At 53.7% G+C, this 12,249-nt stretch overlaps 1 protein-coding gene across 1 annotated transcript in view; it reads left to right on the forward strand.

Moving 5' to 3' along the window:
- Nucleotides 1–12,249, forward strand: part of TGM2 (transglutaminase 2) — a 32,974-nt gene that overhangs the window by 11,023 nt on the left and 9,702 nt on the right. The window contains exons 4-9 of the mRNA XM_077778829.1: nucleotides 1,436–1,554; nucleotides 4,044–4,172; nucleotides 5,150–5,327; nucleotides 8,356–8,491; nucleotides 9,142–9,245; nucleotides 10,671–10,913. Of these exons, the coding sequence (XP_077634955.1) occupies nucleotides 1,436–1,554; nucleotides 4,044–4,172; nucleotides 5,150–5,327; nucleotides 8,356–8,491; nucleotides 9,142–9,245; nucleotides 10,671–10,913 (909 nt within the window). The remainder of the gene's footprint in view (nucleotides 1–1,435; nucleotides 1,555–4,043; nucleotides 4,173–5,149; nucleotides 5,328–8,355; nucleotides 8,492–9,141; nucleotides 9,246–10,670; nucleotides 10,914–12,249) is intronic.

Consider the following 12,249-nt stretch of genomic DNA (forward strand, 5'->3'; position numbering starts at 1 on the left):
GATTCTCATCCCCAATGTGCCACCTTGACCAGTAGAGACAGTCCCTGCCTCCTGAGCCAGGGTGGGGACGAGCTCCCAAGGGCTGATGCTCTCCTCATAGTGACGAAAACACTCTGGGTTTTTCTTTCTCTTTCGCTCTCCCGACCTCTCTGCTGACTTATCACTACCAAGTTCATTTACCGTAAGGCTATTTTTATTGCAGCCCTGGAGCCAACAGTGCAGGACATATAAGACCAAATACTTGGCCACTTTCACATTTGCTTCCTCCATTCAATAAGAGGGGGGTTGGGGACAGGCCGGACAGAGCCCGGCGACCCAAGGGGCCTGAGCAGCTGCATTCCAAGCCAGTGCCACCATATTTTTAGGGACCCATAGAAATATTTTAATTTCTTTTAAAATCATGAGAAAAAAAATGAATATTTAGGTCAGAGAATATGTTTTAATATGTAATATTAATATGATTGTCATTATTCCAATGCAGTCATAAAATATATTAAAAATTTTTTTTTTTTTTTTTTTTTTTTTGTGGAGGAAGGGGCCCGCAGAGGCAAAAGAGCCCAGGGGCCCCCAAAGTCACGGCGTGGCCCTGGATCTCCTCTCTCCAGCCTCAGCTTCTTTACCTGGGAAGTGGGGAAGGTCAAGGCCAACCTGACCTTTGACTCCTGCCCTCGGGCCCCGGCTGCCGCGGCCCTATTTTCTGTGGTCAGCAGCCGCAGGGAACTAAGTGCCAGGTGTTTTCCAGGAGCGGCGCCTTTGGTCTCTCTGGTCCTCTGCTTAGAGTATCATCCCGCCAGACTCCAAGTATCTAAATCGTAGTCCTTTATCAAGGCAGCGTTCAGAGGCCACCTGTTCCAGACGGCCCTCCCTGAGTCCCCCAAGCCAGACTGGACCCCACTTCCCCTGAGCTTCGGTGACCTTAGTAGGCTTTCTCTCTGCCTCGAACCACGCTCCTTCTCACACTGGCCGAGGACTTTAGCTTGCAAGGAAAGCACCTTTCAGATCTGCATTCCATGTGACTCTCAGGGAACACAGTTCCTGAGAACCAAAGTGGATGGAGAAGGAGAAGTGGCCTCCCCAGGGTCACACAGCAAGTGAGGATCAGCCAGGAGATTCCTGACTCCTGGTCCGGTGTTCCTCTATCTCTTGTGTTGGCATCAGTTTTCCCATCTGTAAAATGGGCTTTCGAGGTCCCTTTCTCATAGAGCTCTTATAGAGGTTAAATGTTAATACAGGTGTCATACACTCATCACGGGCCCTGGCACCTTATCTCCCTGATACGGGATGATTCATTAATGATTAGGTTTTCTGATGAAAAGATAGAAGGGTCTCCGAGGCTCTGGCCCGGCCCTAGTTCTGGGTACCCTGGCTGCCACATCTGTGACGACCCCGCGCCCTCCCAGACCCAGTGCTGAGGCCCCTTCTTTCCTGTCCCCAGGAGATGCTGTGTACCTGGACTCAGACGAAGAGCGGCAGGAGTACATCCTCACCCAGCATGGCTTCATCTACCAGGGCTCGGCCAAGTTCATCAAGAACATACCCTGGAACTTTGGGCAGGTACAGCCACACGCCGCCCTTCCCACCACTGCAGGCCCACTGTGTGCTGGGCCCTGGGTCTGAGGCACTGGGAGATGCAGAGGTGTGAGCTGGTGTCAGACGGGCGACCGCATGCTGTCAGGGATTCAAGGGCCCCCACATGGCTACAGGCTCAGAGCGGGCCCAGGCCAAGCCCGAGATCATGCAGCAAAGAGTTGCCCTACCCACCATGGGAATGGCAGCCCCAGATTCAAGGTGGGGAATGAATTAGGAGTGCCTTTGGGGATTGTGGGGCCAGTAGGTACTCCAGGAGGGAGGAGGGGAACAGTCAAGGCTATATAACTAAATAATAAAAAAGCCTTACTATGTGCTAAGTAAGTGCTAAGAGGGGCCTTTGAACCATCATCACGATCAGTGGTTCTCAAACTTGAATATACATCAGAATCACCAGAAAAGTGTGTTAAAACACAGATCACCAAGTCCCACCTTTAGTTTCTGATTCAGTAGGTCTGGGTGTGGGTTGAGAATTTGCATTTCCAACTAGATTGCAGATGCGCTGGTGCTGCTGACCAGTGGTCACACTTTGCGAACCACTGGTTGTATCAGTCAGCTACTGCTGAATAACAAACACACTCACAACAACAACCGTTTATTATTTCTTACAAATTTACGGGTCATCCAGAGCAGAGCTGTCTAGGCTGGGCTTGGCTGACCTCATAGGTGGCTCATCTCTGCTCCATGTGATTCTTCATCCTCCAGCAGGTCAGTCCAGGCTGGTGGTTCAAACTAGTGATCTTATTTCCTCTGCCATCCAGCCTCCCATGAAAATTCTTGAGACATGCTCATGCTGAGACATGAGATCATGAAGCAAGAGTTCTCACACTCCTGGCCCTTCAGCCTCCTGGTGTGTTAGGGGATGTTGGCCTTCTGGTGTGGAATTCCCCCTGAGACTTTTTTCAACAAGCGCTGGGTTGGGGCTTTCCGTACTCAGGCCTCCAGAGTCCTGCCCTGGGGGCCACAAGGAAGTCTTTCCTGTGTGATTTGGAGTTCTAACCTCAGTTTCCCCCTCTGAATATCGGGGATAATGATCGCAGGCATATCTGCCTAGGAACCTATAGCCTGCCGTGGGATGTACATTTAATGGTGAAGTGACTGTGGTACATAAAATACATGGAAAAGTAAATTGGCTTTTATTTCCCAGGGCTCCGTATTTTCCCCTGACAAACAGAACAAAGCCAAGTCCTTCCTTTCCTTTCCTGAGTTCCTGTTTTGTGTCTAGGCTTGTGTGGAGCCACTGGCACAGCCCTTGTGAATCTTCCGGCAGCCATCACAATCCAGGATGATAAAGCTTAAGAGAAAGGAAGTGAATAATTGCCTATGGGGATCAGGGAGATCCCTGAAATAGGGCAAGGTCTGAGCTGGGCTTTGGAGGAGGCGGAAGTGGGAAGTACAGTCTACTAGCCAAAGGGAACTGCCTGAGCGAAAGTTCAGAAAAGTCATGCTTAAGAAGAATGTTGTAGCCTCGGGGAATACTTTATGCGTGAAGGAGACCCAAGAGATGACAGGGGAGACGTTAGCAGTGTCCGGGTGGTGAATGTCAGGCTGATGGCAATAGAGAGCCACAAAGGGCTCAGAGCCACAGGGGAGCTGGTCTGCGGCATGGAGAGAGGCCTGTGATGAAGCCTGGTTTGGGATAAGACCACAGAGTTGGGGAGAAGGGGCCCCATTGCCTTTGGACTTGTCAGGCTAGGTGGTACAGTGTAATGAGACAAAGAGGGAGGGTCCTACTTTTAATAATGCCAATGAGGACGAGAAGGTGTGAGCCATACAGACAGTAGCAGGAAAAAGACTCCGCACAAAGGAAATAGTAAGTGCAAAGGCCCTGGGGCAATGAGTGTGGGTGAGAGTGGTGGTAAGAGAGCAGAGATGGGGTGTGGCCCAGACTGTGAAGGGCCTTGCAGGTCCCAGGGAAAGTCTAAATTGTATTCTGGGTGCACTGGAGACAGGAGTCATAAGACTAGACTTAATATACATAATTGACCTCAGTTCCAATCAGGGCGATGCGTGGGGGTGGGGTGGGGGGAGGAGAGGATTCTTATCAGCTCTGCAGGGTGAGTCAGACCTTAGGGGAAGTGGGATAATTGGTGGAGGAGAGATGGGAAAGGTCCAGGGGCAGGGCCTGAGGTGACTCTGAGGAGAGGGAAGCTCCAGGGACACTGTGGTTTCTACTCCAAATTCCCAGGACTCCCCTCCCCCCACCTCCCCCAACCAGCCAGGCTCCAAATGCACGCACGTCCCCTTCCTTTTTCTCACACTTTGTCGTTGTTGCACCCCACCCCATCCTGGGACACACAAAGCTGGCATCCCAGAGATGTGGCAGACCCAGCCTGGACCTCCCTAGTGTGAGAGGTGGAACAGAGAGGACCTATGGCTGCAGAGCTTCAAGGCAGGCTCCCTGGAGGAGGTGTCTTCTCATTTCCCTCATCCTCCTCTTATTCCTTGCAACACAGTTTGAAGACGGGATCCTGGACATTTGCTTGACGCTCCTGGACATGAACCCCAAATTCCTGACGGACGCCGGCCGTGACTGCTCCCGCCGCAGCAGCCCCGTCTATGTGGGCCGGGTGGTGAGCGGCATGGTGAGTGAGCGGCTGGCACACCCCAGGGCCGAGGCCCGTGATGGGCCCCCGTAGGCTCCTCCCTTCCCGTGATGATGGAGGCTGTGCTCCACCCTGGGCTCGGTCGAGGTCTGTCAGCTAAGAGGGCGTAGGTTTGGAAGGACAGGATTTACACAAAGAAGGGTAATGTCATGTGGTCCCTAATTCATTCATTCATTCTCTCATTCAGCAGTTATTTATCAAGTGCCACCTGCGTCCTAGGCACTGGGGCAATCGCTGGGTATAAGATGTGCATGGTCTGGTGGGTGGGTGAGGGGAGACAGACATTAACAGAAACGTCATGTGACTGAGTACACAATCATAGACCACAAAGCACGTACTGAAGGAGCCAGAGCTGTGTGTCTAACTGCAGAGGCCAGCGTCAGGGAGGAGCTGTGGGGGACCCTCCCTAAGTGATGATCCTGAAGCTGCTATAGTAACTAGGAGAAGAGCATTCCACGCAGGAGGCGCAGTTTGTGCAAAGGCCCTGAGGCAGCGAGGAGCAGAAAGGGGGCTGGTGCAGCTGGAGTGGAGTGAGCAAGCGGGTGTGGGGCACATGACGAGGGCAAGGGTTAGACCATGCAGGCCTCATGGGCCACGGTCAGGAGGCTGGATGTTATACTCGAGGCAGTGGGGTTTGAGAGGAACGACATAGTCTGGGGAGGGGCCAGAGAGGGTCTTTGAAAAACTCAGATCACATCCTGCCACCCCAAGGACAAATTCACGTCTCCAGCATCACCTTCACAACCTCGGCCCCTCACCGCCTGCTCCCTTCCCCTTCTCCCCCACACCCAGGGCTCCGGCCCCAACCGTCTCCCGCATACCAGCCTGTCACACCTCGGTATCTTTGCACGGGCTGTTCCCTCATCCTAGACTCCCTTCCCTGCCTTTCACCAAACACTGAACTCACAGCATCTGCTGCCCAGGCCGGGTCCGTCTGATGCCCCCGCTGGTTGTAGGTCAACTGCAACGATGACCAGGGCGTGCTGCTGGGGCGCTGGGACAACAGCTACGGGGATGGCATCAGCCCCATGTTCTGGATCGGCAGCGTGGACATCCTGCGGCGCTGGAAGAGCTCCGGCTGCCAGCAAGTCAAGTACGGCCAGTGCTGGGTCTTCGCTGCCGTGGCCTGCACGGGTGAGCGGTCCGCGGGGCAGGGGGAGGGCCTAGAACCGGCGCCGGGACGGGGCAGGGAGAGCTCTCGAGTGGGGATGGGGAGCCCTCCGTTCCAGTCCTGCCTCTGCCTCCCACTGCACCAATGCATTGTGTGGCCTGGAGCCAGCGGCTGCCCCTCTCTGGTCCTCTTTCCAAGGCCTGGTGGTTATTAGGACCAAGGGGTGTCGTTTGGGAGGCAGCCTGGGGTCAGGGTTGACAACATGGGCTTTGGAGCACACCTGAGTTAAAAATCCCCAGTAATAGTCACCTGCTCTGTGACCTTGAGCAAATGGCTTCTTTCTGAACCTCAGTGTCCCCATCTGTAAAATGGGGGCAAAAGGACCTATCTCCCAGGGTGGGTTGATATAAAGCTGCTCGGCCTAGCACTCGGCCTAGCAGCTCTCAGTAAATATTAGCTATTTGTAGCTTGATAATAACAGTAATCAATGTCAAGAAAGAAAGAGCACTCTCTAAACTGCAGACGAGGACAGACAAAGCCATTTAAAACCAAGAAGGAAAATAAATCTTAAAAATTCAAGCCCAGAAAATGCTGAAGATTGTTCCGGGTTGATGATGGTGCTTATGGGAATGGGTTCATAGCCTGAGCCAGTTAAAAACATAGACGCTGGAGTCAAGGCCTGAATTCAGATCCCAGCTCTGCTTTACCCCCTGTGTCCCTGATAGTCGTGGACCTTCTCTGAGCCTCAACTCTGTCACCTGTGACATAACAGTGCCTTGATCCAGGGCCATTGTGAGGACTGAAGGAACGAACATGCGTGAAGTGCTGGAAATGATTTCCGATGCGTAACGGCAAATACTTATGCTCTGTTCGTCTTCCCACACTTGCTACCACGGCTGTCATTATTTCTTAAGTTCAGGAAATCTGAGAGGCGGGTGCCGGTCCCCAGCTTCTCGGACTCTGGGACCAGCCCAGGGACTCTCGGGCTGCCTGTTTGGAATCCTGCCTCGGCCTCCAGCCCCTGGGGGAACTCGGGCGAGGGAGCCAGTGTCCCCATGCCTGTCTCCCCACCTAGTGGATGGACACAATGGCGACTGACCAAATTCACCGGGAGCCCTCAGGACATGGGCCGATGTCACTTAGTTGAGTCTGTGGTTCAAGTTAGGCTTGGGTGTGTGGAGGGAGGAAGCTGGGATTCCTCAGCTGGATCCTGGAGCCTTCTTGAGATGTGCGCGAGCCGGCCAACAGTGACTGGCTGGACGTTAGCAGTGACGGGCACCACTGTGCCCTTCTGCCCTGGGCCCCGGGGCAGACGGTGCTGCCCACGCCTGACCAGCAGGCTCTCTGAATCACCACAGCCCCACCCCCCCCANCAGAGAGGGGAAGTGCTTGCCCAAGGTCGCACAGCTGGTGAGCAGCACAACCAGGCTTGAACCCAGGTGTCCTCAGTCCTGGGGCAGCCTCGTGGCCTGAGACTCTGATGGTGAGGCCTCTTGGGACACCGTCTCTCGGACACAGGGGGCACCTTGCTCCCCAGGGACAGGCCTTCCCCACCCCCCGCCTGGTCTACATTCTGAGGCCCTTCAGGAGGTGACGGGGTGGGGCCTGGGGTCAGGACACCAGCCTCTGCTAAAGGGCAGCAAAGAGTCAGCCGCCCAGGTCTCAGGAAAAGCAACCGGGAGGCGAAGGATCGGCACTGTCTGTCCCCTTCCCCTCCCCGGGGCCCTCGTGTCCCCTGGCCAGCATCCAGGGCCGCCCCAGCAGCTCTTGGCCGGCCTAAAGGCGGGCAAAGGGTAACAGAGCCAAGGTCACATCCGCCCCGCCCCCCACTGACCCTCTACCTCAGAGACTCAATCTCCGTCAAAAATAAAGGGCAAAAGTCCCACAGGTTACAGCTAGTAAGGCTTCCCTCGCTGTTTAAAAGAGATTTTTATTTTATTTTATTTTCCTTGTCCCATTATAAAAAATGAGGGAGTGAAAAGACTCCCAAAATGGCACCTGTCAGGAGCACCTGCCTGTCAGGAGCACCCCGTGGCCCCGGCCTCCCTTCCCGCCCCAGCCTGGCCCTTCCCCAGTCCCCACGGCCTCTGTACACTGTGCTGCGGCGTGAGCATGGGGCCCTCCTCTGTCCCCTTGGTGGCCCTGACTGCGCACCACACCCCCGTGTGGTGGAAACAAGGCCCAGAGAGGTAGAGGGACGGGTCCCAGGTCACACAGCCCACAGCAGCCAGGGCTTGAACGCAAGCCTCTCCCTCCTCCCCACCCCCCACCCGGACCCTTGTTCCCTCTTCTGCCTGCTCCACTGTTTGCTCCTCGCCCTGAATCTCTGCGGATCCCTTGCTCCTTCCCTCACCCCCTCCCTCCTCCTCTCCTCTCCTCTTTCTGCTTCATCCGTTTGACAAAATGGCCTGTGCCGGGGCTGTGCTGGGGGCTGGGCCCCTAAAGGAAGACAGATCCCTGGCTACTTTCAGAGGACTAGTTAAATACCCCTCACATGCCCCTACATTGAGAATGATGCTAAATCCCCAGGCTTGCCACAAATGCAAATGAAATAATCTAAACCTGGGGGGGGGGGGGGGAGGAAGGGGAGGGGTTTCCAGGATGAGGGAACAGCATATGCCAATGCCCTGTGGCTGGCAGGAGTGTAGACTGCTGGAGGAACAGCAAGTGTGGCTGGAGCAAAACGTGCAGGAGGTGGTCAGGGGCCAAACCTTGTACGGCCAGAGGCCATAGCCCGAAGTCTGGCCTTGACCTCAGTGGCCACAGGGAGACATTGAAGGCTTAGCAGAAGAGTGTTGATGTCAGACTTGCATTTTGGGCACTTCTTCTGTTAGCTGTGATGGGAAGGGCCAGAGTGGACCTGGGGTGGCCAGTGAGGTGGGGACCACCATCCGGGTAAGGGGATGGTGCCCACCCTCACTACCTGGACAATGGATACAATGCTGCCTGGGCTACAGACGGGCATGTGGAGGCCCAAAGCAGGCAGGTGTCTCCAGAGCCTCAGCCCATCCCCTCACCCCTCCTCTCTGTCACATCCTCCTCCCACCCTAGTGCTACGGTGCCTGGGCGTCCCCACCCGAGTGGTGACCAACTATAACTCGGCCCACGACCAAAATAGCAACCTTCTCATCGAGTACTTCCGCAACGAGTTTGGGGAGATCCAGGGTGACAAGAGCGAGATGATCTGGTGAGCTGGCGCCCGGGGTCCGGGGTAGGGCCCCCTGGGGAGGGGACCGCAGAACGGAAAGCTGGGAAGACTTCTCAGAGGAGGTGACATTTGAATTGGGGTTGAAAGTGGAACGGAATTTGGCCAAGGGGAACAGGACCTGGAGAGGGCTCTCGAGGTAGGCCCACGGCATGAGTGACGGCGGGGAGGGGGGAAAGTCATGGAGTGGGTGAAAGGGTGTCAGGGGAATGGGTTTTCGGGAGTCTGGAATGCCGGGTTCAGGGGCCTGGGCTTAACTCCAAAGGCAACGGGTTGTCACCAAAGGCTTCCTACTTGGAGAGGGACACAGATGACACTGGAGCAGGAAGTCAGAAGGGGGCTGGGTGTGGTCCGGGTGCGCAGGGGTGAGGCAGAGCCTGTGGGCTGGAAACGGAGGGACAGCCTGGAGGTGAGGAGGTCCCGTCAGCTGGACTGGAGGGGCCGCTGATGGGGGAGGGCAGTGGGAGGGGCGCTCGCAGTGACCCCAGGGGTCAGAGCGAGCGCCTGGCCAGGGCCCAGGGGAGGAAGAACAGAGAAGGGGGTCGGGACACCCTGGGCTCAGCTTGGGACAGGCGAGTGTGGACCGGCCGCAGGAGGGGACGGCAAAGGTCTGAGTCCTGGTTCCCCCACAGGAACTTCCACTGCTGGGTGGAGTCGTGGATGACTAGGCCAGACCTGCAGCCCGGCTATGAGGGGTGGCAGGCGCTCGACCCCACGCCCCAGGAGAAGAGTGAAGGTGGGTGAGCGCTGCCTCCTTCCCCAGGCGGGGAAACTGAGGCCTGGAGGGGACTCCCCCACGATCACTTGGCCGGTCCTAACCCCAGTCTGGCTGCCTCCAGAGGCCACTGACTAGTCCGCGCGAGGGTGGGGTCCTCCGTGGCCATGTACATAATTCACACTCATCGTGGAAAACAGATTATGAAAAAAAAAATCAAATTGCGTCTTTGTCCTCGTCCCCTGCAAAGGAAGCATCATTAACGTTCACACACAGCTTCCAGTCATTTCCTATTACATATTTGTTTGTATGTGTGTGAAAGAGAGAGACAGAGACAGAGAAAGAGAGAGGGAGAAAGAGAGACAGAACACCAAGCCAAAATTAGGTGAAACCAAATGGGTCCTTTCTCAGAATCACATTTTTTAAATGCATGGAATATATTATCTAGGGTAACAAAGAAAAGCAATTACACCGAACATAGTTATCAACATTAAAAAAAAAAAATGTGTGATCTAATAATATATGCCTTACCAAACAAGATCTAGTAGTGGAGATAGTAAGTTCCATTATGTACTGATAGAGACGCATGTGAGTGATATTTCCAGTTATCTACGACAACTATAAAGTGATATATAAATATCTGTGGTCCTTATGGTGACAAGTCATAAGTGCCTCTAAGACTATGGTCTGGCTGCTCACACAATCAAAGGAAGCATTATCAAAATTCAATGAAGATAAAGATGCAATTTTTTCCATCCAAGTTCATGGGCCTCTGAATTCCATCTGCAGTGCTTTGGGGGCCCATGGTCCCTGCACTAAAATCTCCGGCTGCATGTGGCCTTTTGTCTTGGCTCTGTCACTTCTCCGTATATCATTGACATTTCTCTATCGGAGAGTTTTCTGTGATTTTAATTTTAAAATAATGGTGCTGTGTTCCATCAAATGGATAGATTGAGGGCCTCTAGCCCTCAGCCTTTAACTGTGTTGACCAGTCGGAAGTAGTTGTAAACCCCACGGAGATGAACACCCAGCTCTCCTGTTCATTCGGTCAACTTGCTCTCCCCGAGAACGCTGCTGGTCACTGGCTGTAGGTCTCTGTGCTAAACTCACATGGCATTTAGTATATGCAAATCCTCATTAGGTGGGTACAAATATCCGCACATAAAGCAGGCTTAGAGAAGTGAAGTGACTTCCTCAAGGTCACACAGCTAATAGAAGGCCAGCTGAGATTTGAATCCCAGAGGCTGGGCAGGCTACAGAGCCTCCATCCTTCATTCTTAGTCTCTACTGCCTTCCTAGAAACGGAGTCCCCGAGTCAAAGGGCTGATGGTGTTGAGATTCTTTGCTACCTGTGGTTGAAATGTGGGAGGTGTGAGAGGGTGCTGCCGCCACCCCCCCCCACNACACACTCAGCCTAGGCGCGTCTCTCCTCCTCCCCCCAAACAGGGACATACTGCTGTGGCCCCGTTCCGGTCCGTGCCATCAAGGAGGGTGACCTGAGCACCAAGTACGATGCACCTTTTGTCTTTGCCGAGGTCAATGCCGACGTGGTGGATTGGATCCGGCAGGACGATGGGTCGATGCACAAGTCCATCAACCGCTCCCTGGTCGTGGGCATGAAGATCAGCACTAAGAGTGTGGGCCGTGATGAGCGGGAGGACATCACCCACACCTACAAGTACCCTGAGGGTAGGCACCCCGCCCCGCAGAGCCTTCAGCACCGCCTTACACATGAGCAGCTCTTTCACCAGCCAGTGGGCTTGCGTGCACGCACACACGCACACACGCACACACGCACATGCATATGCCTTTCCTTTGGCAGCCTGCGTACAATAATGACCTGTAGGTTACTATCCACTTGACTTTTCTTCTTAGAAAAAAAGCACACTGGGGGGCACCTGGGTGGCTCAGCCTCTGGGGCATCGACTTCGGCTCAGGTCGTGATCTCGCAGTTCTTGGGTTTGAGATCTGCATCGAGCACACTGCTGTCAGCGCAGAGCCCTCTTCGGATCCTCTGTTCCCCTCTGTCTCTGCCCCTTGCCTCCCACCCCCCCTCTCAAAAATCAAACAGTAAAAAAAAAAAAAAAACTTGAAAAAAAAGAACCACCTTGGGAGACAGTGGTATAGGATTATTCATTTAGGGAAAATATTCTGCATTCCATAAAAGGACTCCATTTGGTTTTTTTAAGCCTTGCTTTTTTGGCTGGTTTGACTCAAATAAAACTGAAGGGATGACAGTTATGTAGGAGAGGCATGCATCTGAACAGAAAAATTAATGAGGTCTATGCTGCTTATTAACAGTATTTATCGTAGTGTCATCTACAATTGAAGATGGGCAAATCCCACCCCCCTTTTTTTTATTGCAACATATTTGGCCTAGAAATGCATGAAAGCCACAGAAGAGAGATTCCAGGAACTCTGTAGTGTTTATTTGTGCAGTATTTCACACACAGCTGGGGAGGTGAGCATGAAGATGGATGGGTCAGGAGAGAGAAATGGAGCCAGAGAAACTTAGTCAGATAGCTTCCATCAGATACAAAGACAAAACTGCCTTCTGCATCTAACGTTGTCAGTAGAGGCAAAAAAAAAAAAAGCACAGCTTATTTTTTTTAAATTTTTTTTAATGTTTTTTATATTTTATTTCTAGGAGAGAGAGAGAAAGAGAGAGAGAGAGAGAGACAGCGTGAGCAGGGGAGGGTCAGAAAGAGAGGGAGTCGGCTCCAGGCTCTGAGCTGGCAGTCAGCACAGAGCCTGACGCGGGGCTTGAACCCATGAACCGCGAGATCATGACCTGAGCGAAAGTCGGACGCTTAACCGACTAAGCCACCCGGGCGCCCCAAGCACAGCTTATTTTTAAAATTGCTTTTGAGTACATCCAACAGCCGATTCAACACAGTAGGCGTTTTATAAGCATCTACTGTGTGCCAAGCACAGGGTGCACTCACAGAGGTGACTAAGAAATCATTGCCCCTGCCTTCTGCTGAGTCCCACTGACTTTCCAGGGCTGGCTGGGGGCGGGGGGGGG

The sequence above is a fragment of the Crocuta crocuta genome, unplaced genomic scaffold (genome assembly GCF_008692635.1).
Source record: "Crocuta crocuta isolate KB4526 unplaced genomic scaffold, BGI_CrCroc_1.0 scaffold248, whole genome shotgun sequence".
Classification (NCBI taxonomy): Eukaryota; Metazoa; Chordata; class Mammalia; order Carnivora; family Hyaenidae; genus Crocuta; species Crocuta crocuta.